Source organism: Pteropus alecto, unplaced genomic scaffold, assembly GCF_000325575.1.
Source record: "Pteropus alecto unplaced genomic scaffold, ASM32557v1 scaffold190, whole genome shotgun sequence".
Classification (NCBI taxonomy): Eukaryota; Metazoa; Chordata; class Mammalia; order Chiroptera; family Pteropodidae; genus Pteropus; species Pteropus alecto.
The window spans coordinates 5240593-5267258 of NW_006430462.1; the positions used below are offsets into that span (position 1 = coordinate 5240593).

Consider the following 26666-nt stretch of genomic DNA (forward strand, 5'->3'; position numbering starts at 1 on the left):
AAGAAAATATGAGCGGATTTACTTTCTACCTCAGCACCTTCAATTTCTTAACACTCAGACCAGGGCTGAAGCCTTTTTCTAGCAATGACATTTCCAGCCAACCTGTTCTCTAGTCCCTTCTGGGCACAGGCCCTGTCTGCACATGTAAAAATTTGCAAGAGTACGGGCAGGCACCTCACTGGTATAGAGCAATAAAACAATGAAAATGTATTGAATAAGGAAAAATGTAAAAAGGAACAGACTTTTTGAGGGGAGCAGGAAGAAGACATTTAGTGAACGAAACAAAAGAAATATGCTCAGATGAGACTGATCTCATTCAGACACTGAAGTTGACTAAATGATCAAGAAATAGCTCGAGAGAGAACTTATGGTACAATGAGCTGGCTAAATGATATTGATTCTCCTCCCCCATGTCTGGCATTGATCACATATTCTTAGTTGCTATTTGTAATATAACACATTTGAATCTAAAGTTCAATCTGAGATTAAATCTCAGATGTTCATCTGAGAAATGTAGATCAGGTTCAGAAGAACAAGAGCTCAGAATCACGCCACACCTGACCTACGCCATTCATTAGCGCTCCCTCACACGCTCGCTCACGTGCGCTCTCTCTCTCTCTCTCTCTCTCATTCACTCATACACACTGCAGGCCTTCATGTGCCATGCAGGTGCCACTGGGGGCTTACCTCATCTGACTGCCACTGGTGTTGTACGTAGCTTCCATGCCCGGAAGAGGCACATATGGTAACATGGTGTGGCTGAAGTGAAGCAAAAGTACGAGAACAATAGGTGAGGGCAGTGGAACAACAGGAAAAATTTTGCCAAAAATGCCATTGCGAGTTTGGCACATCACATTCAATTAGAGCTTAGGAAGACAAGAAATGTCAGTCACTCAGAAAGATGAAAACCTCCCAGTTAGGAGAATTACATTTATGTGCCTGTTACTGGAATGGAGGCAAGCTGACAGGAAGATTATTTTCTAACTGAATTGGAAAGAAGGTAAAATAAACAGAGCACAGTAAGAGAAGGAGGGGAACAAGAATAATTCTGAGTCTTATACCCTCTAATCAAGCTGATGAACAAGTACATTAAAGTTTCCTTTTTAATTACAGATAAGAATCTTATAGTATATTCAGCTTGGTATTAACTCTATTAAAATAAAAGCTACCAATTTCTATAACCTTACACAAAATTATGAAGAAAATCTCATTCCTTTAAAGCCAAGTTCCACATAAAACATGGCTATGCAGAAGGAAACAGTTAACAGGATGGTCGGTTCCTTTATAATTAATCTTTTAATAATTGTAATAGTATTAATAATCACTTATATAGATATATTAATATGCAATGTTGGAGAGCTTTTCATGTCTCTCAAAATAAACCTGTATCAGTTACTACTGAATTTAGAACAGTACTTAATTAGATGTTTGTATGATGAACTTACAACCGTCTCCTCTTAGAAGAGAAATTTGTTCTATGGCTAGGAAAAAACAGATAATTCAGATTTTTAGGATGTTTAGCACTAACTTAAGATTCCCCTAGGAGCACTGATACAAGGAAAGAGCAGTAGGGTAAAGTCTTGAAAAATGAGCTGACCAAATCAGAAATCGGGAGACCCCGGTTGCAGGAGAGCTCAGCAGAAACATTAACCAGCTAAGAGATCTGGGTTAGAAAAAAACCACGTGCCTCAAGCTCATCTATAAAAAAGGCAAAAAAGATGCCTGTTCAACCTATGTTATAGAGTGCTGGAGAATAAGGTTCAAATAAGAATATTCTATGGAAACACAACTTGATATTTGTTAAGTCTTGCTTTTTGGGGCTACCCAACTTATCATGCTTAATATTTCTAAGTGTGCTTAGAAAAACAGAAGATTTCTAGACTCAAAGCCAAAGCATATGATGTTAAGGTCCTTTTAGAGCCAAATGAAAAGGAAAACACCACACTTCCATTTTCCACTTGAATTAAAAAATAAACGATATATTAAATTAAAAAAACTAAAATTAAAAAATAAAATAAAATGCCAGATATAGAAAGTAAGGGAGAGAGAAAATATTCCACACGAGGAAACAGAAGCGTCAGGTAGGAAAGAGTTCTGGAAGAAAAAAAGGCGCCAAAGGGTCACAACACCTTCCCAAGATGAAATGAATAACTACCCTCCCTCTACACTAACCTTAGGAATAAACATTTTTTAAAGGACATAGAGTAGAGAGCAATTAAGAGATCGCAGCGGCATATCAACAAACTAGACAACAAAAGCAGTATACCATCATTTAACACAATTTGGTTCATTCTAATATACTTTTATGATTGCATTATAAAAAGTGAACATTTTTCTATTAACTATAGGACAAGCACTTATAATAGTAATTCATCTTTCAATTTCGATCAGCTACATTCAGGTTCTGGGGCATTTTTCTGAAACTCCTTAAATTTATCTGCTTAGTTTTCTGCTAAGATGACTGGGGGAACTTCATAACATGCACCAGTAGCTTTTTAATGACACAGTATAATTCTGCTGAAGAGACTGCCCACATACACAGAGCTCGCAGGCTATTAGGAATGTTAAGGCTTTTTCTGTTGTTGAATTTTTAAACTATAGCAATGGAAAGAGCAAACTAAAAATGTTCAAAGTTTCTGTTTATCCAAAGGATTACAAATAGGAGGATTTATCTATTATGTCTAAAGCAGATCTTTAGGGATGTAACTCAAATTCTTTTTCTTCTATTTTCAATTAGAAGGAAAAATGATATTGGTGAAATTATATCTAACTATTCTCAGGTTGAACCATAAGAATTCTTTTCTAGTTCACTTAAATTTCTATAAATTTTACAACTATAGTATGCAAATGCCAATTTTTGAAGGCTCTCTGCTCCAGAAAGAAATGCAGAGGTTCAGATATACCTGAAAGTAATAGAACATTGAATGTCAATTGTAACTGAAATATATAAGTAAAAAGGGAGGAAAAAAAAACCAAAAACGCAGAGGTTCATAAACTAGATCTGGTGATATCTACATAATTACCTAACTTATTTAAAAGTATTCTTCTGCATCCCTTACGCATCAAACACTGAGTTAGGTGCTAGCTGTATAATACTTTGTGAACAAGTTATAGTTACAAAACATTATTTGTCACTACTTAGAATCTTTAACTTATAATTGTGTTTGTTCTTGGCAAGGTGGGGATGAGAGGTGAAAAAGACATTCAAAAGATTTGATGGCTTGCAGAACAAATAGACAAAGAATAGTACAAAAAAAAGATTCTGCAGAAAATCCAGATTCTGCAGGAAAATTAGAGGGATCTGCATTTTCTCAGCAGAGATTTGGCAGGGTATAAACAGAAAACGCAGACACAGATTCCAAACAGCCCTGTCTTTCTAGCAGTGCCTCTCTCCCCTCACTGGCAGGAAGCAAACACGGGACATTTGCAAAGAACAGGGGACAGATTTTACCTGCTTGTTGTGCCCCGAGTTGGCTGCAGCTGCTTGTGCGTGGAATGAAGAGTGGAGATTTCGAAGGGGCAGGCAGAAGGCCCATGCTGGCTCCAAATGGACAGCACTCGGCCCACCGAGTAGGGCAGAGAACAGAAGACCTTGTCTGCTATGGAGGCTGGAGACCGTAAGCCTTTCAAGCCCTGTGTAAACTGGGTCATGAAGAGCCTCTGCATGGTAGGCATGTGACTGGAGAAGCTCCGTTTTTTTGTCCAGATTCGGTAACATCCAGGGGAACAAAGTGCTAGGAGTGTGTGAAGGCCAAGGACAGAGCAGCCTGCTCTGGTCTGGACTATGGCAGTGCCTCCGCAGTCTTGGAGAGGAACCGGAGGCTGTGGAGGAGCTTGGGCATGTGCCTGACCGTGGAGGCCAGTGTCTTCCCTGAATGTGGCCATCCCAGGGCAACCGTGGGACAAGAAGAAAGAAAAGGTCCACTTGGGAGGTTGAGAAGGGCACCGGGCAGTCTCTCCTAGGGCAAGCCTCGCTGGAGCGCAGTGCTCAGGAAAAGCCCTTGGGGACTCGGCCATGCACTCAGAGCCTGGTTTCACATGAAAGGATACTGAGATTTCGGAACCAAACAGTAGTGATGGCATCTTGTTGCTCGAGTCTATGAAGCTCATTTTGATGGTTTCGAGCGGATAAAGTGTCAAGGGTTTACTGTTAGGCCGCTTATCCCATCCAGCAGCTGTCAAATATGGACTCAGCTGCATTGTATTATGTGAAAACCCATCCAGGAGCCTTTTGTATCTGAGCCGCTTGTAGCTTTTAGCCACGGGAAGAAGTTCAGAGGAACACCGCTGGTGTCTCAGTTTCTGGGTCTTTGTTGTTGGGACCAGTTTGGAGGCAAGGTTGGATAGCTTGATGAGTAAGGCTGATTCTTTGGTAGGCTTCCTGACATTCAGGCTCCTTAAGGGATGGCACGGAGTAGCCTTCTGCTTTGGTATATGGCTAACAAAGCTCCTGGCAGGTACTATTTCGGGTTCCTGTCGTGTGGGCGCAGATGTAGCATACAAACTGAGAAATCTTTGTGCTTTTGTGGGGATGGTTTCAGAGGAACTCTTTAAAAAGGCAGAATTTCTGATTTTGCTTATTTTTCTCCCCACGTTGACTTGCTCCTGACAGTAAACTTTCTTACATGTTCGATGAGGCTGCTTCTTTAGGGGAAGCACTCCTCTCTGATGTGAGGCATTCCCAAAGGCACCACGTATTTCATCACATCTAGCAGAGTTGGGGTCTTGTGCTCTCCGGGGGGGACCATGAAGGCAAGGACCTATGCACAACTCAATGTCCTTTTTAAATGGATGACGTAAGTTTTCCTCCTCTGGGACTTTCAACTTCTGACACTGTGCAGCGACACTGCCCTTGGCCAACTTTGCTGTGATTTCTTTCATCATGGTGAACTCATCTTTGCAATCTTTAGGTTGGTTCTTGTTTTGCACCTCATCCGACAACAGAGTTGATGATGTGCATTGTTCCAATAACATATGTGCTTCTTTTTGGTGTATATATTCCTCTTCCTTCTGTAGCATGTAGTCCAAAACCCTCTGGCTTTTTTCTTTAGTATCACCAAGCTTCCTCTGGGATTTCAACTGGATCTGAGAAATCTCACTCCTATTATCACCATGATCATCTTCTCTGGTAATGATCTCCCCAGAGTCCTCCCCAACAGTTAAGTGACCCAGTGGTCCCCTCTGATGTTCTTCAGTTTCTTCTCCTTTCACTTTAGTTTCTGTTCCCATTGTCAAAGGCAAATTTTTTACACTGATGTCTATGCTGTTTCCTTCATTCGGATTAGTCCTATCCCTTTGTGCTCTTTCCTTCATTTCAGGAAGGACTGTGCAGTCCTTTCCATTTTCACGAAGCATTTTACCATCTTTTGGTTTAAAAAGATTTTTCAGGTCAGTTTCTTCGCTATTAACATCTGCTTCTGAATTTTCTTGAGAAGATGGATACAAAGGCATTATCTCAATGGATTTCAGGCTCCCTGGGGGAACAGAGTTCTCACCTTGGTGTCTAGAAGATATCAACTCTTCTGAGGAAGTTCCAAGGGTTTTTTCCTTGTCAAACTCAGAATTTATTTCTAGTCTTGATCTTTCAATCATTTCTTGTGTTTCTGTCAGAGATGCTTCTTTAACTTGCTGTTCATGATGAATATAATTTAAAGACACATTTACCTTATCCAATATTTTGATATTTGTTTCATGATCTCTAATAGACTCTATCTCATTGGCACAAGAATCTGGACATACTTCCATTTCACAGTCTTTTAATGATCTGCAGACTTCCTCTTCACATGATTTTCTTATTTCAAGAGATTCCACTGTAGAGGAAGTAGCCTCTGGGAAATCTGAATCCTGGTCTATCATTTCTACAAATGAAGCATTCCGTTCTCTCTGAGACAGGGTACTCCTTGAGGTTTCATGTAATGCCAATCTACCTTCCCATGCGCCACCATCAAGTGTGCCGGATGCTCTTATATCCAGCATGCCTTCTGTATGATTATTACTATAGCCTGCGAAGGCGATGTCCATCATACCGTCTGTGGACTCCTCACAACCAGAAATCCTTTCAAAGGCTCCTTTCAAATTGCCTTTCTTTGAACTACCACCAGATGAGTTGTGATTGCCTGAATCGACTAGATCTTTTTGGTTGTGGCTTACCTCTCTGATAGGCTCTGTGACGGTCTCTCTCTGGTCATTACCTACTGTCTCCTTAGCTGATTTATCTTCGCTTCTGTATTCATCTAGTCTGTTTGGGTGACTCTGGCAGTCAGGGACTTTCTCTCTCTTCTGATCAAGAGTTTCAACTGCCTGGTTCACGTCTTTAAAACTGGAGAACGTAACAGTAGGAGACTGGTCCAACAATTGCTCAGGATTTGGAATGTTTACAGATTGGTTTAGTTCTTGTGTGGCGCAATCAGAGACGTTATATTTATAAAACATAGTCTCTCTGGGTATATCCTCTTCCTTCGATTCTGGCCCTTCCTCACTGGGCTGGATGTGATTAGTGGTATGAATGATTCTGTTTGAAGCTTCACTATTTAACATGGCTGCTGTCCTTTCGTTTCTGACCTTATCGCCTGAAAGACCGCCTTTCGTTTCTCTTCCATCAAGTTCACTTTCCTCTGATGTATAACTCACACCACGGGTGCTACTTTCCTCAGTATCTTCTCTTTCTGGGGAGTGGAGGTTGCTGTGCTGAAACGTAGTTTCATTCTTGGTTATCAAAGAGTTTTCAACATCCAGGATGATTCTGCTGGACTCAAAAGCAGCACAAGCAGAACACATGCTCTCTTCTGGTACATTTTTTCTTACACAACAGCAGCTAGAGAGATCCTGAGATTGAATACTTTGACATTCCATGACAGAGACCTCCGGAGGCAAGCCTGCTGCTTCTGTTCTTGAATTAGCCATTTTGTTTTTTCTTTCTAGGCTTCCTGGTTTGATGTTTAAGGTAGGATTGTTTGAAGAGGCACCACAGGTTTTGTCACCTAGTGGAGAGATGTCTTGCATTTTTGTCTTCATGGGAATGGTTTGAGTATCAGCAATGACATCTGCTTCATCCTCTAATGGAGGGTGATGGCTCTGTTGGGAATCCTTGCTTGTTGCTAAAGGCATCTCTTTGTCAGTTGGCAACTTCACACGCTCTTGAGAATTAAGGGACACTTGATTTAAAACACATTCACTTTCCATTTTGTTTACAACCAGTTCATCAGTACAAGGTGGTTCATTCATCTCACAGGCAATGTTCTGTTTATCTAAATGTGGAATATTGTCATATGAGGTCTGTACAGATTTTTCTGACTCAGGTCTGTAATCAAATTCTAGGGACGGTGATAACTGAGCAGTGTCTTTCTTGGGTTTTGATTCCTCATTTACAGGACTTATCTGGTCCTCTGGCATTAAACTCACAGGAGATTTTTTTTCAATCATAACTTCATTATATACTTCGTTTAACTGGGTGTTGCCTTCCAGATTTCTCTGGATGCTGACTAAGGAGTCAGAGTCTTTACTGTAAATCTTTTCACTTAACATACGGGGCTTGATAGTGGTTGCCTGCTCTGGCTCCTCAATCTGCATCAAGGAGGAAAAATTGCTCTCTTCAGAGTGTCTGCCAAGATGGCTCATATTAGTCAAAGTCTCTCCATGGTCCTCATGGTTTAAGCTACCTTGAATGTCTAAAGTGATTTTCAAATCTTTTTTTTTAAACATTATTTCTGTGGCTTCGGTAGAAGAACTGGGCTTTAAAGAACTAGAGCTGTCTGTATGGATACTGCCTTGAGTGCAACAGCTGTCATGAGTATTTTCTTTTGTGAAGGCAATGGTCTTTTTTTCTCCAGAACAATGACCACTAGCATCCTCTTTTGGTTGCCTGGCATTAACAAGAAAGTGTTTCCCTCTTTCACTCCTGGGGTTCAAAAACTGTTCATTTTCTTCTCTAGAAGCCAAGTTCTTGCTTTGATCGTCGACAAAACAGGAATTGTCTGTCTTTTCAACAGACCTCTTCAGCAAGCCATCACCTTCAAAACTACAGTTTTCTAAGGATGTTGTTTTGGATTCTAGACCAGACGAACTTGATGTGAAACATGAAGCTTCTGAATTTTCTTCTAAGGTTTCTACAACAACTACATTTCTCATGGGTTTGGGACTGCCATGTGCAGAACCATATTTTTCATTATGGTGGCCAAGAATCTGTTGGTGATTGTCATCTGCTTCATAGACAAGGCTTAACTTACACAACTCTTCCTTCCCATTGTCCACTTTGGAAATGGCACTGTTTCCTGGTAATAATGACAACCAAGAAGGACAAGTTTTTAATTCTTCACATTCTTTTTCTTTAGGAGTTGCTTCTGTTAATCCAGGGTCCACAAAGTTTAAAGGCTCTAGGGAAACTAGTGTGCTGGTTTCTGAAACCTCACCACTGGCCATGATTTTGTCTACTTCTGGGTATTCGCTGCACCCAGCTGACAGACCTTTACTCACATTGCCATTCTTGTGTCCTTCATTAGTGTCCGTCTCAGTCCCATTGACCTTCATACCTTGTACTTCTTCAGTAGATTTTAGCATAGTATCAGCTGTAATTTGTACATTTCTTTCTGCTCAAAAGAAATAAATCCAAATCAGTATGCAATCATAAAAAAGTCTGATTAAAAGTTTGCTCTACTTTCATGAATTTAATTGCACAATGAATGGTGACAAGAAAATGATCCAACTCGAAAAGAGAATTGCAAAGTTAGTGCACGATACCATTGGTTTTGTTCTTCTTTGCAGGACACGATGGAGGGCCAAAAATGTACCTGGCAGAAACAGGTAATTCTGAACAAATGCCTTTCTCTAAATGTTACTTACTTAAATGTACCTACTTAGTTAAACAAAGGACTACAAGATGGAGCCGAATGCCTAATTCAAGCGTCTTAAGAAGCTTCCATTCTAAAACATTAATAATGCAGTTTCACAATGCCACAGCTTATATTAGATGACCACCTTCTTGTACCTGAACAAATACTAAATAAGTTACCTCTTTGAAAGAGGAGTTATACACAAAACCTTATATAAAAGAGATTAATCTATAAGTTGAATATCAGTCTTGAACCCAATTATTTATAATAATTGCTTCCCTACAAGATCGGTCATGAGCTGGTAATCAATGAAGCTGAGTGATAGGTACAAAGGGTTTAGTATGCTCACCACTTTTGAATAAATTTGAAAATTTCCATTATAAAACATGAAAAAACAAAAAAAACTTTCTAAGCAGAATATAAATACAATTCATAAAGGAGTTTTACCAGAGTTTCTCTGAAATCCTAAGTATAGGCTGCAATATAAAGTTTCCCAAACTTTAACCTACAAAAAAAATTTCATTCCCCCTTCCTTTTTAGTAAACAAATGCAAAACATACACGCTCATGTGATTATGTGTATATACAAAACAGGACACTTCAACAGATAAAGCAAAATGCAAATCAAGCTAAAAATCTAATTTCCACTAGAATATAAACTCCATGAGGGTAAGAATCATGTCTGTCTTGGTCTCTCCTCTTCACCAGAGTCCAGCATAATACCTGGCACATAATAGCACTCAGTAAATATCTGTGGAATAAATGAATACAGTTAGGTCAAATCGATAAACACTGTCTTCCTAAGGCTTCCCAATCCATTTCTCATTTGGTAGTGAAAGAAGCAATTTTGAGACAAAGGCGGCAACTGAGCAGCAGGCCAACTGGGCCCTGGGATATTACTTACCTCTCTCAGTCTGTTGCCTCCTTTGAAAAAGAGGGGAAGTACACTTACCTCAGTGCTAGTTTGAGAGTTAAATTAAATAATACATGTTAAACATCACCTGGTACAGTGCTTGCCATTTAAAGTAAAGGTGCCTCTCCTTTGTTCTGCTTTGATTCTTATTTTACTAGACCTGATAATACTTAAAATGACAAACTTAGTAAGTAGGCTATAATACAGCATTTAAAAATATTAGCTGGATAAATGTCCACTGGATTTGGTTAAGTTTGCACAGTCACTGACAAAAGAAAGGCAGCCTCAAAATCCTAAGGCCACACACAGTATAGTGTTTTGAAACTAGCCCACTTTCCTCATCAAAGCAGACAATTTTACCCTATGTATGAATTTCTAAGCCTGAATACTCTAAATGGTTTGATCACCTCTCTCCATTGGATGCTATAGCATTCATCAAATCATTCATGTATATTTTGGGCCTTTCCACTCCATTCCTGCACCGTCCTAGTTGTATTCCTGATTATATTTGCTCAAGAAAACTCTAACACTCTTCATCCATCCCCAAACTATCTACTGTACAAGGCACTTAAGGCAAAACTCTCCCTCAGAGCCCCTACCTGAAAGAATGCCTGTTTTCCATTTAAGTCAAGTTTTTGGGAGGAGACAGGGGAATACCCAGGCATTATGGTAGAAGGCTGGGTAGGGAAGATGCATAACGTATAGCTTGAAAGCAAAATGATACTCCGTCCACTCTTGAGCTTCAGCAAGTTTGGGGCAACTTTGTTTATTAGAAAGGTTTCATAAGTCTGTGGAACACTGACATCACCTTCGTCAACAATATGGGGAGAAAGACAGTACCTACACAGGTTTATAAAGAGTAGGTGAGTTAATATACATAAAGCTCTTATAAGTGCCAGGCAGAGTCCATGCTTGGTTAGTGCTAGCCACTCCTTGGATCCCCCACTCCTTTGCACAACATCTCTATCAAAAACCTCTGTAATACTGTTTCTCAATGATTTATTTACTATATAACCTTCATAAGACTGGAGCTATTTGAGGGAGGAAACTGGATCTTAATGATCACTATGGACTCCATACACAACACTGACTTTGGCGCATGGCAGGTACATAAAGAGATGTTGGCTGAATGAAGAATTAGAAGATTAGGGGGATTGTTCAAAGTATTAGGCATACTCAATCCAGTAACTCCACTTCTGGGTATATATCTGAAGGAAATGAAATCATTATCCTGAAGATGCATCGATACTTCAAGTTCACTGTAGAATTATTTAAAGTGGGCAAAGTATGGAAAACCACCTAAGTATGCATTGATGGATGAATGGATAAAGAAAATGTGGTATAGATATATTTTAAAAAGTGATCAGGTATACTGGAGGGTGAAATGTATTCTTTGAGGTATGGGCCATTTTAAAAGCATAGGAGTTTCATGATCTCAGCTAAAGATCCTGGACTTGTAATTTTATAATAACCATTTAAAAAGTGTTTATGTTTACAGAAACTGAAAAACTAATCCTAAAACTCATATGAAATGCAAGGGACCAAAACAGTCTTAAAAAAAAAACACAGGTGGCAGACTCACACTTCCCGATTTCAAAACTTACTACAAAGCTACTGTACTCAAGAAGTGTAGCACTGGCATAGGATAGACATAAAGACCAACAGAAAAGACTGAGAGTTCAGAAATAAACTCTAACGTTTATAGTCAGTCAACTGACTTCTGACAAAGAGACTAAGAAGAATACTTTTCAACAAATGGTGCTGGGACAACTGGATAACCACATGCAAAAGATAAGTTTGGACCCTAGCTCACATCATAGAAAACCATTAACTCAAAATGGATTATAGACCTAAATGCTAAGAGCTAAAACGATAAAAACAGAAGAAAATACAAGAGTAAACCTTCATAACCTTGGGTTAGGTAATGATTTGTTAGCTAAGATACCAATAATACAAGTGATAAAAAAGACAACTTCACCTTTAATGAAAGATAAATTGGACTTCATCAAAACTAAAACATCTGTGCCTCAAAGGACAATAGCAAGAAGTGAAAAGACAATCCACTGACTAGGAGAAAATATATGTAAATTATCTATTTGATAAGCAATCTGTATTTAAAATATATAAAGGGTCCTTACAACTCAATAATAAAATGACAAAAATCCTAATTTAAAAACAGGCAGAGGGAGCATAACTCTCTATTCCTTAAGTTTAGCCTGTACATAGTGACTTTCTTCCAAAGAGTACAGTGTGGAAAGGAAAGGGATTAACTTTACAGTAGAGAAACCTGCTAAACATAGACTTACCTTATAACCCAGCAATTCCACTCTTAGGTATTTATTCAACAAAATTGAAAACTTACGTCCACACAAAACCTGTCCACAAATGCTGAGAACAGTATTATTCATAATAGCCAAATGTCCATCAACTGATAAATGGATAAAATTGAATATTATTCAGCCATAAAAAGAAATGAAGCACTTACACATGCTACATCATGGCTGAACCTTAAAATCTTTACGTCAAATGAAAAAGGTCAGTCACAAAAGATCACATATTGTAAGATCTCATTTATATATATGCCCCTAAGAGGCAAATCTATAGTGACAAAAGTAGAAAAGTGGCTGGAAGAAGCTGGGAGTAAGGAGGAATGGGGAATGACTGCTAATGGGTATAAGGTTTCTTTAGGGAGTAAAGAAAATTAAATTATGGTGATGGTTATATACGAAAAACCATTGCATTGTATATTTTAAATGGGTGAACTTTACAGTATGTAAATTTATTTCAAAAAGTTGTTTTTAAAAAACTATTTATACTCAAATTATAATAAAAGTAACACCATAAAATTTGACTTTTTTGGGTGGGGCAGGGGGTGTTCTCTCCGTATAACTAATTTGAGACAGACATCCTGGAGGTTGACAAGGATTCAATAGTACTTCTGTCCAAACCGTTTCCTAGGTCAAAGAATTAGTTGGCTAGACTGTGGAAACTAAATATATTAATTTTGGTTTATTCTATATCTCATCCTCGGGAAGATGTGCAATGGATTAGCAATACTGTAACATCTTATAAAAGGAAGACCTGTGGAAATTCGCAAAGGCTGCCTAGAAGTAGGAAGATAGTGGCAGACAACCCTACAAGCTTCTGTCATCTCCTAAGCTTCTGTTGACCGCTGAACATCTGGCTCTCCAAATTACAAATAAACTGACAAATAATGAAAAGGATTCAACTCCTTAATTGGAATTCTTATAAACTGCTGGTAGGAATACAAAATGGTACAACTACTCTGGAAAAGAGTTAAACGGTTTCTTATAAAATTAAACATATACTTTCCAAATGACCCAGCAGTCCCATGCCTAGGTATTTGCCCTAGGTGAAATGACAAATCATGTCCCCACAAAAACTCACACACAAGTGTTTATAGCAGCTTTATTCATAATTGCCAAAACTGGAAACAACTCAAATTTCCCTCAAATGGGAAATAAACAACTGTGATACAACCAGACAACAGGATATTCTTCAGCAGTAAGAGGCAATGAAGTATTGATACACACAGTAATATGGATGAATCTTAAATGCACCATGCTAAATGAAAGAAGCCAAGACTCAAAGGGCACTCCTATGTGATTACATTTATAAAACATTCTGGAAGAGGTAAAACTTTATGGTCAGAAAACAGATCACTGGTTGCTGTAAGGGCTGGGGTTGATAAGGGGACTGACAGTAAAAGGAGCCTACGAAAAATTTCTGGGGTAACAGTAGTTACACAATTGTATGTTTGTCAAAACTCACAGAACTGTACATACACTAAAAAGAGTGAATTTGACTGTAGGTAAAATATACCTTAAAAAAAAAATTTAGATCCCCAAGTGTCTAGACTTCTTCCATGTTGTTTGGTATAATTTTTCAACTTTTCATCCCCTGAAGTAAAAATTATAGGAGGATAATGACATAAAAAGGGAATATAAAACAGGAAATATTAGTTCCAAAGTATAAAAACAAATCAATAAACTCCGAGAATCTAGATGTATATAAGGCATATGGGCTTTACTGATAGATCCATTCCATCTATAGTGTTTAATTTAATCACATAACAGAAATAGAGGCCTTCAAAAGATTATTTCAACTTTAATCATTCTAAATAATTCAAACTATTTTGTTCCCAGAATTATATAAGGTAGCTTTTCCCCTCCTTGACTGCTTTCACCTCTGCATTAAAAGGTATTCCCATAATGCTCTTCCAATTTCTGGTGACCCTCCTATTTCAGAGAATTGTCAAGACTGCTGCTGTGGGAACTAAACTAAGTCCTACAGTAATGAGTGGAAACTAATATTCGTTTTATTCCTGGTGCCCAGTCCATCTTTCTTCTCCATACAACCTTCCCAAAGGAGCCCAGTACAAGAAACTCTCTGAAAACAAAACAAAACTTGATAATGTCAGTTTGTAAAAACAGTAAACAGAAAATTATAGTGCAACAGCCACATTAAAACTCAATGGCAGAAAGGAAGAGGCACCAGAGTGTCTGACAGGAAGACATTCTTGCCTTGTGAAACGGTCTCTCAACTAATATCCATCACTGCTCCCCCCATGCTGCTTCTCTTGGGTGTGTCCTAGAGCAATCACAAAATAAGGAATGAAACGCAAAATAGCATCCTACCAATTAAAGACTCCTTTTGGTTAACACAAAACTCCTTTTAAAGAATTAAGCTTGTTCTCATTTCACCAAAATGAGCCACAGCAGACATATGACTGTAAAAGACCTCAAAATTCTGGAATACCATGTAACTTGGGAGTACTGTGAATGGGATGTTTATATCAAAAAGGAAAAACAATGAACCGAGGGGAGAGTATAGCTTCAGTTTACTTAGTAAACAACTCAGTGCAAAGTATCCAAATTCATTCCCCAGAAAATTTATAAATTATTACAGAACAGACCTTCGAGGTACCCCATTCAGAATAATCAAAACTTAATATAAATAAAACTAGTAAAGCAGTTTTCACAGTGCTCAACAGTGCAGACATTTAAAGGTAGCAAAGCTATATTAGATTTTTATCAGAAAAACTTAAATCCAATATGTTCAGGACTAGGAGCTATGATCTGGGGCAAAGTGAAAATTGTGGCAGCTGGGTTCCTAGGAAGAAATATAATTTACTTCCCAATTCTTTAGTATGTAAGTTAGTAGATGCTTGACCTTGACCTTGGCAAAACAGCTGAAATGCTGGCCACGCTACCTTAGAGCACGTGCATCTTTTTAACTCAGATCCATGGTGGTGGTGGCATGTCCTGTTTGCATGTTCCCAGGGCTGAATTCTTTCACAGACCTGCCTTCATAGAACTTTCCTTTCTGTCTTGCTATGACTGGCTGAGATTCTGGACAGCTAAGCTTGTTTCCTCATGTGTAACAGAAGGACACTTTGGAAGGTTCTTGGGGGACTAGATGGAAGAATTTATCACAGTCAGGTACTAAGTCACTGCTGCTAAAATTCTAGTAAAACCCTCATCTAAAACAACCTTGCACATGGCTTGGGAGGAGGGGGATAATTCATTTTACCAGTTTAAGTCGTTAAAAAGGAATTTTATTTGGACAGGAAGAATAGTGCCACCAAGTAGTTTATCTGAGTGCGCTTTCAGAAATGCTCATCTTATCCACGGTCCAAGGTACACCAGGTTTTAGGGGAGAGTAACCATGTAAGTCTGAGAAGGCAGATTTCCTCATAGAAAATAACTCTGGTTTTCCTGTTTAAAAGGTCAGTTCAGTTGTTAAATGAAAGTGTAATTCGACACATGTACAATAAATTTTGTGGTTAAGACGTAAGTGAAAACTTACAAATATACCAATACTGGAGCCCCCCTAAAAAGATCTTTGGGGGAGGGGGTGTTGGTGCATTAAATACATCCCTTGTTAAGGCCCCAAGAAGCGGGTGAGACTTATATACAAAGCAACATTTCTCATCTTCAGAGCTTTAATCTATACTGGACAGCTGAGCCTTTGAGCCACAGAGAAAATGTCCAGCAGCAGGGAGCAGGGTGATAAACTGGGACATGTGTCCTTTCTCATAAGGACGATCTGTGCTTCCTTTTCTGTCCAGGCTGCCAAAAAGCAGAGAATCAAATCTGATGTTATATCACAGTAACAACATGTTCACACAATTAAACATTGTTTGCTGTTTCTTCTTTTTTTGAGGTTCTGATTATTTTATATTATTAACCTTAACTGTACGATATATACATATAGTCCTCTGTAAAGTTATCTACGATTATTTTCAACCTGGGGCCGAAGAATAATCCTGGCTCTCTTTCTCCTGGGCCTTGGCCTCCTCCTCAATCAATCAACCAATCAATCAAACAAAACGTAACATCTCAGATATCTATATATAACCAGTGCTTGGAGGAGCAAAACGAGATAATGGAAAGGAAACTGCTTTGAAAACTGTCCGGGAGACCTGTAGTGAGCGCTCTCTCCCATCCCTGCCCAGGAGGACAAGAAGAGCTTCACTGCCACCGTGCTGATCGCACTGGGTGGATTCTTCCTCCATCCACGTTAACCCTTCAAACAGGCAATTCTGTTTTATAAAATCAAATAAAAGATTATACATCGGCAATTAAGGTTCAACACAATGTCAATAGGGAGTCGTTATAGAAAAAATGTGAAGCAAACTATTGTCAAAAAATAAGACACTGCTCGATAATACAAGGGTTCTTCAAGTGCGTCCGGGGCAATATCAAGAATTTCTAGAGTTGAGTCCACATTGCAAGACAGGGACCTATAATCCTTACAGTCCCAATGCAAATGGAAAGTGAACTAAAACAGTGTATGTAATTAGTGAAAAAGGAAAATATTTGAGGGAAATAAATACCTTTGCTCCTTAGACAATCTTCAGGGAGGTCTGTGCATAAAAGTTCTTTGCTCGATGGCATCAGGTCCTCCTGCAGTAAGAAAATTAGCGGTCAGGGAGGATTTAGAGATAACTGCGGTCATGCATGCAAATTATCCCGAGAGACTTCTTTATGACTCCGGGAAATTTACCAGCAGTTGGAAAGACTGGGAACTGAAGGAAACCTCAAATTTAAATAAATATAATCAACAAAAACTTCCTCATCTCTAGAATTGAGCTTGAAAAGCTGAGTTTCCCAAGGTCTGGACAATAACAGAGGTTTAAAATTTGACCTGCAGATCCATACCTTCTGAATCAAGAAACAAACTGCTGCCGTATAATGTAAATTTCATTTGAAAACATCAGGAAATTGGATGTAAACAGTCCCTAACCATTCCAGATATCACACACTCATTTTTCTTCCCAAAAGTTTCTTCCCAAATGTCTTTGAAGGGCTATTTGTTTCTTTTCATCCTCCTTCATAGGAGAATGGGATATGGGAGAACACCATCAATAACAACTAGTTTCCTCCTTCAAAAGGAATTCAGAAAAATGAGAAGAGGTAGTGACAGAATACATGCTGTGTGGCAGCAAATGGCTTGGAACCCAATAAGGTAAGGGGTTCAATCTGGTTTACCAGCTGGAAGACACCAAGACAAAAGATGGCTGCTCAGAAAACTTTCCTTCTGAGTCACCTCTTTTCCCCTGCCCTAAGATTAAAAGACTTTTTTTTACAGTGACGTAATTATTAGGTACAAGATTCTGACATCGCATTCATCTGAATCTACAGATTCAGTGAAATCATTGCTACAACTTTTAATAATTTTTATAACACATTTTACACACACACACACACACACACACACACACACACACACAGCCATCTGGACTCTAAGCAAAGTTCTGTAGTAGAAACAAAGCCCAGGAAGGGGAGAGAAGATAAAAGCAATGACAAGTACAGGTGGACACAGGCAGAAATAAAACATCATCATTGGAACAGAGATATAACTAGCATGGATTGTCATATATGAAGCAGCACTATTTTTTCATTTTCTATTGAAGTTTTCATGTGCAATACTATTACAGAACATGAACTTGAAAACACATCCTTTAAATAACTTATGTGTAACACTACCAAGTCTGCAAAAAAGTATGAATTCTAGCATGATGCCAGGGTGAATTTATTTGTAAATGGAGAAAAGAGAAAGCTCTTAGCACAGAAGGATGGAATTAGAAAATCACCATTTGGCAATCATCATAGTAATAATTATCTTAAGTAAGAATCATCAATAGATGTCAAAATTAGTGTTTAAAAGTCTGAATGAGAAACAAACATTTACACACTTTCAAAGTGTCTTCCCACAAGATAAATAATTACACAGGAGAAACTAAACTTCAGTGGAGAAACCTGGCAGACCCTACCTGAACCAAGTGATGGAAGTTCACCTCCCCAGAAATAAGGACCCCAATGTCATGTGCTTCCTGAGAGGATGCACTGAGAAGAACTAGCATCACTTCTGTGGACTCCAGCACCCAAAATGCATAACTGGAATCTAATCATGAGAAAACACTATACAAACCCAAATTGAGAGAATTTCTACAAAATAGATGGCCCATACTCTTCAAAAGTGTCAAGGTCACAGGCTGAGGAACTGTGACAGATTAAAGGAGACATGACAACTGAATGCCACAACTGACTTTGGATTTTTCCTAGATCAAAAAAACATTTTTTTCTTTTGCTACAAAAGACATCAGTGTGACAATCGGTCAAATTTAAATGACTGTCTGTAGATTAGAGTACTTGGATCAGTGCTAATTTCTTAATTTAGATGATGATCATTTAATAGAATGTTTGCTAGGAAATACACTTTGAAGTATTTAGGCATCACGTCTGCAACGAATACTCTTAAATTATTCAGAGGAAAAAAAGCAAATGTGGTAAAATGTTAACACTCGAGGAATTTGCATTAAGTTGTCTATGGGAATTCTTTGTACTATTCCTGAAACTCTTCTGTAAGTCTCAAATCACTTCAAAATAAGAGGTAAAGAAAACATCTTTATTTGTAGTTATATTTGATCCTTTCTCCAAAATGATACTATCCTCCACTTTTCCATTTCTCAGAATGTCTGAGGTGAAATTAGGTGCTATCTGGAATATTTTTCAGGTTAATACTTTATTGAAAAGGCAGAGTCCCACAACAAAAGATTATGGAATGAGTCAGACAGAGCTCGGTTCCAAGCTCAGGACTCCCACCTACTAGCTACAGAGTGCTGAGAGCAAGCTTACAGGTGGTTGTAAGAATAAACAGAAACCATATATAACACCTAGAGAGATATCCCGTCAGGACTAGGTGCTCCATGAGCAGAAGCTATTATTCATTAGATCTTAGACGTGTTATCCTTTTCTGTGAGAAAGGCCAACAGAACTATTACCAACAGATTCTGCTGTAGTCTGAAGCTTTTCTGGGCCGACGAGAGGCCCTATAAAGGGAAAGCTAAGCTCATGTCAGCAACATACAGGTTCTTTCAGATTTCAAAGGACTCTGCTGGGTTTCTGCAATTAAATTAATCCCACTGGCTATGGCCCTTGGAGGGGCTGCTATGATTTTAGTTCTGTCTCACCTGCTGCTCTAAGGAGGTATACTTAGTTGGAGGCCCTAAAATACCCTGGTGGAGTGCCATTTCAACTTGTAAGAACATAAGAAATCCCATATAATAGTGTAATTTTTTTTAATTGACAGTAACAAATTCTTTGCCTTGCACATCCAACAAGTCATCCCCCTGCCCATTGCTTTGAAAACAAAATCAATTTCTTATGCTTCTCCAAAGTTTTGGCAGATTTTAGGAGGGTCTAGAAAACCATTCTTACTGTTCATCTGTAATCTTATTTCCCATTAAAAGTTGGCTGTGTGTCCTGGAAAAAATGCAATTCTCTGACTCATGTCTATCAGACCAGTTTAAAGCAGGAGAAAAACACAAATACCTTAAGGAGGGAAATTAATAATTAGGCTCTTCAGCTTTTATAATCAGGGTAGTTAGAAACTCCTCAGGGTCTGATGTAAATCTGAGCCGTGGGCCCCACTTAAAACCAGGTCTCAGTGAGTTCCTCCAAACCTGAGCTTCCTGAGCTCTTGAGCTGGAGGCAGAGGCAGATAAGGGCAGTGATGGCCCCATCTTCAGATGGGACTGCCTATACACTGAACTACGCAATGACAGGTCCACAATATGGAGCAAATGAGATATTTCCTACTTTCTGACATTTGTGGAAATAGCTGTGATTACGTTCATAGTAAAGAACACTGAAAATAAAGCAAACTTTGTATTTCTAGATGGGTCTTTCAGTTTCCTACACTTGCATACCTAGAGAGGAACAGCTGTAGAACAGTCACTTTAAATCTTTACAGAGCTTAAAAAGGCATTTTCCTTCATGTATCTCAGTTCAGAGAAACTGATGACTTTACATTAAGTGTTGATCAAGGTAGTTGGGTAAGACATTTAATATCATTCTCCCACAAGGAGTTATCTAAGAGAATTGCTAAAATAATTAGGAGAAAGTTCTATGTGAAGTCTCAGCAGTACGCCACTGGTGCTTTGGTCATTTCTTTGTCAAACACTTTTAACACTATGACATGAGAACCACAGGCAAATCACCACTGTGAGGACAACAGTGCCCTTGCAGACCTGGAAAACAGCTTATGGCCACCAATTTTACTACTGAGAGTATGAAGTTCAGATTTTTTCACCTTTACGTTACTAAAAATGAATTCTTTCCAACAAGATTCCCTTTTAAGCAAAAGGTAAACTCTTTCACGCCACTGCAAATTTCCCTTAGGATCACAGACTCTTACGGTAACAAGCAAATTTAATGGACATCTAGTCCAACGGTCTTTCATTTAAGTAGTCGTACAAATTGCATAAGACTGCCATTAAAAAACAAGGTTTTCCAATGGCATAACATGCTTAAAGTGATCAATAGCCCTTGTGCTTCCTTACTTGATGTTCCTTGTCCAGATACCTTCAGGGATCTGTCAAAAAATGATACTGAGCCTTCATATGTTATAGCTAAACAGTTCAGAAAATTTTCTGTGTTGAGCAAGATTAAAATATTGTATTTTGGAACCAAAGCTATTACAACATATTTAACCCAGGCATACCTACTGCTATGAGAAAGAAAAAAAAGGAAAATATATAAAAATTTAAACAAGCTACAGCTTGTATCTAAGCACCAAGTAAAACAAACAAACACAATGTACAGTTTTCAATGTTAAATCATGTCGTGTGGATGTCACATACTATCTCTTTATACCTTAATCTTAAATAAAACCAATCTTTTCCACATTCTGGCTGATAAACTTCACGTGCAACAGTTTTTGATCTCTCTTCTCTACAAATGTGTTTGGAACTGAATACATTCTTTCACCATTCAGTTTGGCTTGTGCAGCTGTCCCTTCCATTGTGCCTGTTCTCACATACTTTCCCTTCCTTTTCGCCTTTCCCCTCTCCTCCCTAGTAACAGAGTGTCCCTGATCAAAGCACATTATTAATTACAAGGTTTTATACCTTTTGGACACAATCATAAGGCAAGCAAGAATAATTTTTTTCTGGCTTACCTTTTCATGACTGAAACATTTCATGAATAAGTGCAGTCACAAAAGGACAAAGACTGTATGATTCCACTTATACAAAGTACCTAGAGCAGTCAAATTCATAGACAGAAAGGAGAATGGTAGATGCCAGGGACTGCAGGGAGGGGTAATGGGGAGTTATTGTTTAATGGTAGAGTTTCACTTGGGGAAGATTAAATGAATTTTGGAGATAGATGGTGATGATGGTTACACAACGATGTGAACACTGAACTGTATACTTAAAAATGATTAAAATGGTATATTTTATTATGTGTACTTTTCCATAATAAAAAAGCAAAAAAAGATCAACGCTTAAAAATAAGTTCCTTCATAAAATAACATGTATTTTGTTTTCTTTTAATAACAAAAGCAACAAAGAAACTCTGTAATGACTTTAAGAGACGCACCTCTCCATGAACTGGGAAATTCAACAAGCCAACTTAATTTTGTTATACTCATTCATGTAATACATGCCTGGAGAGCCTAGGTGGCTGTCTTTCACAATTTCAGCAAGTTCTTATTACTGGAGCAGTGCTCCATTGAAATCACTACCTTGACTGATTTTGGTCCAGAGGAAACGAGATGTGGGCAGGTAGTAGGAATCTTTGAGTACTTTTCTCCAAACCTGAGCCAGTGCACGAACATGGGCCTCTTGCGGGTTTGAGATGAGAAACAGCTGAAGAAAAACATCTTTGTGGAATGCTGCTAAAGGCAAATCATGGACTACTAGAAAAATCAGAATCTCAGGGTGGAAAAGAACACCTCTGATGTTGCTTGTCCAAACTAGAATCAGCTTTGCTATACCCCTGACAGTCACTTAGCCTTTTTATAAACGATTTCCCCATGCAAGCTAATTCATGTCTAGATTTGTCTGTTAAAATTTACTTCTCCTATTGAGTTAAATTGTCACTCTCTAACAAGAGGATTTTTTACAATTATTATATTCAAAAATTTTTACATTTATAAATACTTCAGAAGTAATTTCTTTCAGATGTACAAATCTGTAAATATTGTTCCAAAAATTTCCCATTAGTCTTCATCCAGCTTTAACATCTTATATAACCACAGTACAGTTATTAATACTAGTAAAATTAATACTAATATATCTATAGACCTTATTCGAATCTTAATGGATTCATAACGTCTTTTTTGGGGACATGAATCCAATCCAGGGTCCCATAATGCATTTAGTCGCCACGTCTCCTTTAAACTGAGATAGTTTCTTAGGTATTTATCTTTCATGACTGACACTTTGGGAAAGAAACTCTTGATGAGGCTTTGTCTGATATTTGCTCATTTGACTCTGGTTATGCATTTGGGGACAGGAATCCCACAGAAATGATCCTAGCTCTTCTCAATGCATATTCTCAGAAGGCTCATGGCACTGGGGTGCCTCATTCCTGGGGAGGTGAGTTTCCATCTCTGTTTCGGGAGGCGTCTGCCAGGTTTCTCCATTGTGAAACCTTTGTAATTATTAAATACCTCCTGAGGTGATACTTTGGAACTATATAAATATGTTTCTCATTCCAACTTTTAGCCACTAGTTTTAACATCTATTGACAATTTTTGCTAGAGATGACTACTGTGATGGTTACCAAATGGTGATTTTTTATTTCCAATATTCCTTCTATATTTATTAACTGAAATTCTTTAAAGGGCTTTCTTTTTTCAAGTTATTTATTCGAGTATTTTATATCAGCATGGGCTCAAGATTTTGTTTTACTCTATGGATTATAATTCATTACCAATTAAGCTCAAATCATCTCAGCCTTGGCCACTGGGAGTTCCTTCAAATTGACTCCCATGTTCTTTTGATATGTCCCCATAATTTTCTGAGCCATTCACCACGAATTGTTCTAGGCTTATCTTGTATTATTTCCTGTGCCAGCCCTGGAACGGCATTTTCCCAAAGAGTCTTGGTCCCTTTAACTGGAAGATGTTATTTAGAAACCAAGACCTGGGTGCTAGGTGTGCTCATTGTTATGAGGTGTCACTGCTTCTAGATCCTATCTCACACAGCACATATACATTTCTGTATTTATCTGTATACATTAAAAATTCTAAGTTCATACTGCTAAGTCCAATTCCAAACCACAGGGTTCATTCTAGTCCCCTACCCCCAATTTATAAATACTTTATCAGTGAGAGACCTGGCTCTCATTAACCACAATATTTACCTATCCAATGAATCCCAGAACATACATAAGTAGTTCAGGAACTGCTAACCATACCACTGTGAAAAACAAATTTACTAAAATGTTTTGTTCTTTTTTGGCTTTAGAATATGTAGTCAAAATGTTTGTTACTTGGGTTACTGTTCTCCATTTCCCCTCCCACAGTGTGGTTTCATTATTTATTTGTTAAGAGTGATTTGTTACAGTTTGTATTCAATTTTGAGTTTCCACCACATCCTGGTTGTCCATTTACTTTTCAAGTATGTAGTCAGAACTATACAAAAAGGTGTGCTCAGAAGTGTTACTTCCTCCTGTCCCCTCTTCCACCCTGCTCCCACCTAGTCCCTGTACGCAACCAAACCCATGTTTCTGGTTCATTCTTCCTGTGTGCACACGTGTTTTATACAAATGAGCAGATGCTTGTATACTTGCTTATTTCCCCTTCTTTCTTTCATGAGAGGATAATATAGATACTAGTTTATGTTTTGCTCTTTTCTCTTAACAGTATATCCCAATTTGCAGAAAAGAGTTAACACAGCAGGCCTGTTATCCTTAGAAAGCCTTGCTTGCAAGGGTGGCTTTACCAGCAACTAGAAAGTTTGATTTTGGGAGCGTTTTTAACCATTCCCTAAATGAAAGAGTAGCTCACTGCACCTATACAATAATGTGGTTTATAATAAAACTCTTGCTTTCTTCCTGAAGTCTGGAATTTTGGTATGTGCTAGCCAGAGGATGCCTATGTGACCAGTCCCCAATAAAAACTCTGGGCTTTAACAAGCTTCCATGGTAGACATATCCCATGTGCTGTCACAATTTGCACCCAAAGGAAGTTAAATGTGTGTGACTTCACTGGGAGAGAACTCTTGGAAGCTTGTAACTGATTTCCTCTAGACTTTGCCCCATATCTCTCTTTCTTTTCCTGATTGCTTTATAGTCTTCTGCTGTAATTAATCTTAGCTGTGAATATGACCATATACTGAGTCCTGGAAGTTCTAGTGAATCACCAAACCTAGAGGTGGTCTTGGGGACCCCTGACACACCTGAGAATCACTCCACATGTATACATAGAGATCTTCATTCTTTATTACAGCTGCATAGTACTCCATATATGGATGTTCATATATCATAGCGTATCCAACTTTTATATGTGGACTTTTAGGCTGTATCCAATATTCTGCAATAATAAATAATGCTTCAAATAAATAATCTTTCAGATATGTATTTTTATATTTTAAAGGTGTACCTTTAGGATAGATGCCTAGAAATTAGAGTGCTGGGTCAACAGTTCAGGGCACATATAGTTTTGTTAGGCATAGCTAAAATCCTCTGCTGAAAGGTTGTATCAGGCATTCTCATCAGCAATGTTGTCATAACTTTTCATTTTCACCATCTTCATAGGTAAAAGGGGTATCACATGTTGTTTAAATTTGCTTCTCTAGTTTTGAGTGGGGTTGATCATCTCTTCATGTGTCAACCTCACTTCAATACACGCAGTGAATCAGCCAAGTCTTGCCTCCATTTTTCTATTGGGGTTTTCATTCCTCAGTGAAAGAGTTCTTTATAGAGATAAGCCCTTTGTCTGTCATATATGTAGCAAATACGTTCTCCCAATTTGTCAGTTGTTTTTAGACTATGTTTGTGGTATTCTGCCAAACTAAGAAGAGTTCTTGAGGTCCAAGGGCATCTGGACTCTGCAAACTTTCTGAAATGGTATGTCTGCTTTTCTGAGTGGTCTGTATCATTCATCCAGATTAGCAAAGGCTCCTGTAATCTGAGAATGAGTAGGAGCTATTACTGCCATGTCTTCCATTGAGTCTAACTGTGCCCAACAGAACCATTTCTGCTTGACAGCCCTCCGAATTCTTGAAGACTTCTCTTGATTTTTCTCTTTTCAAAGGATGGCCCAGCAACTTGGCTTGCAACAGTGTATTTTCAGTGTGAGTTCTTATCCATGAATACATTCCCGGTTTTCTCTACCCCTTCCACATATGACATCAGGTTCAGCATGGGCAGGAGGGCGTAGGATCCACTTTGGCCAGGAACCCCAACACTGACACATTCCTTGCTTCCTCTCTAACATCATCCCCTCAGCCTGGGGCATCTTGAGCTAAGCTGAGTGCCGGGGAAGAGGAGAATGTGATTATGATATTCTGGATATAGGCTAACCAGAATACAACAGAGCACAACCACTACCTCTCAGTCCAGGCAACACATTTCTGTTAATGTATAGTAAAAGCAAACTGGCTTTTCATGGCAGCCATACCACAGTTACCTTTAACTGACCAGCTAAAACCTGCAGGTATGCTGTTTCTCCATACATACTGCTTTTCTTTTTTTTTTTTAACTAGTGGAGTTCAATTTATAAAACCAAATACAAAATCTTACATTTATATATATTGTTTCATTTTGCTTTACACAAATCAGAATAGTATTTACTTCTGGTGGAGATGGAAGGTAAAAAAGGGATAGTTTTGAAAAAGGAAAAGAGACACAGTAATCTTCTAGTTCTTAGGTTAGGTGTTATGTGTGTACATATAGATAGATAGATAGATATGTTGTGTTCATTACTTCATAATTTATATATGCATATTTTTATATCGAATATTACATTAAGAAACTTTCATCTTGTTAGACTCAGCCCACCATATCAAAAAGAAACTTTTAGATTCTGAATCTGTTACCTAACTCATTTAACTATATTTTTAAGAGTAGGCCATCAAAGCATAAAATGTAATTATAACATTCAACTGTTACTTAATGTTTTATCCATTCCTAATTATGGTCAATATATACAGCCTACTAATAATCAATTGCCCTGTAAACTATGTAAAGAAATGATGTATTTATCAGGTGGAGAATGAAGCGTAGCCCAGGATGCCCAGAGAATATGAATTTATTAGTGGTTGTAGAGCAAGGGCTGGCAAACTACAGTCTGCAGGCTAGTACCTGTGCTTACAAATAAAGTTTTATTTATACAGCCACACTCATTTGTTTACATAGTCTGTGCTTGCTTTCACTTTACAACTGTGCAATGGCAAAGTTGAGTAGTTTTGACAGAGACCATATGTCCCGCAAAGCCTAAAATATGTATTTACTACATGGTCCTTTACAGAAAAAGTTTGTTAACTCCTGGTCTAAGGCACCATCCAGGGGAGAAAGCAAGTTTTCTAGTCCACCTGGCAGGTATATTCCTTTAAGAATTGGGGTCTCTCACAGCTAACTAACCATTAGTCTCACCTAATTAACTCTT

General features: G+C 38.3%; 1 protein-coding gene across 6 annotated transcripts in view; it reads right to left on the bottom strand.

The window, feature by feature from the left end:
* Positions 1–26666, bottom strand: part of PRR14L (proline rich 14 like) — a 47823-nt gene that overhangs the window by 12651 nt on the left and 8506 nt on the right. For 5 of the 6 annotated variants that reach the window (XM_006904943.3, XM_006904946.3, XM_006904947.3 and 2 more), the window contains 3 exons: positions 16600–16669; positions 3452–8585; positions 688–759 (listed from right to left, as the gene is read on the bottom strand). In XM_006904943.3, the coding sequence (XP_006905005.1) occupies positions 688–759; positions 3452–8585; positions 16600–16669 (5276 nt within the window). Of the gene's footprint in view, positions 1–687; positions 760–3451; positions 8586–16599; positions 16670–26666 lie in introns of those variants that run through there. The other variant, XM_015590879.2, reaches the window with a different exon arrangement.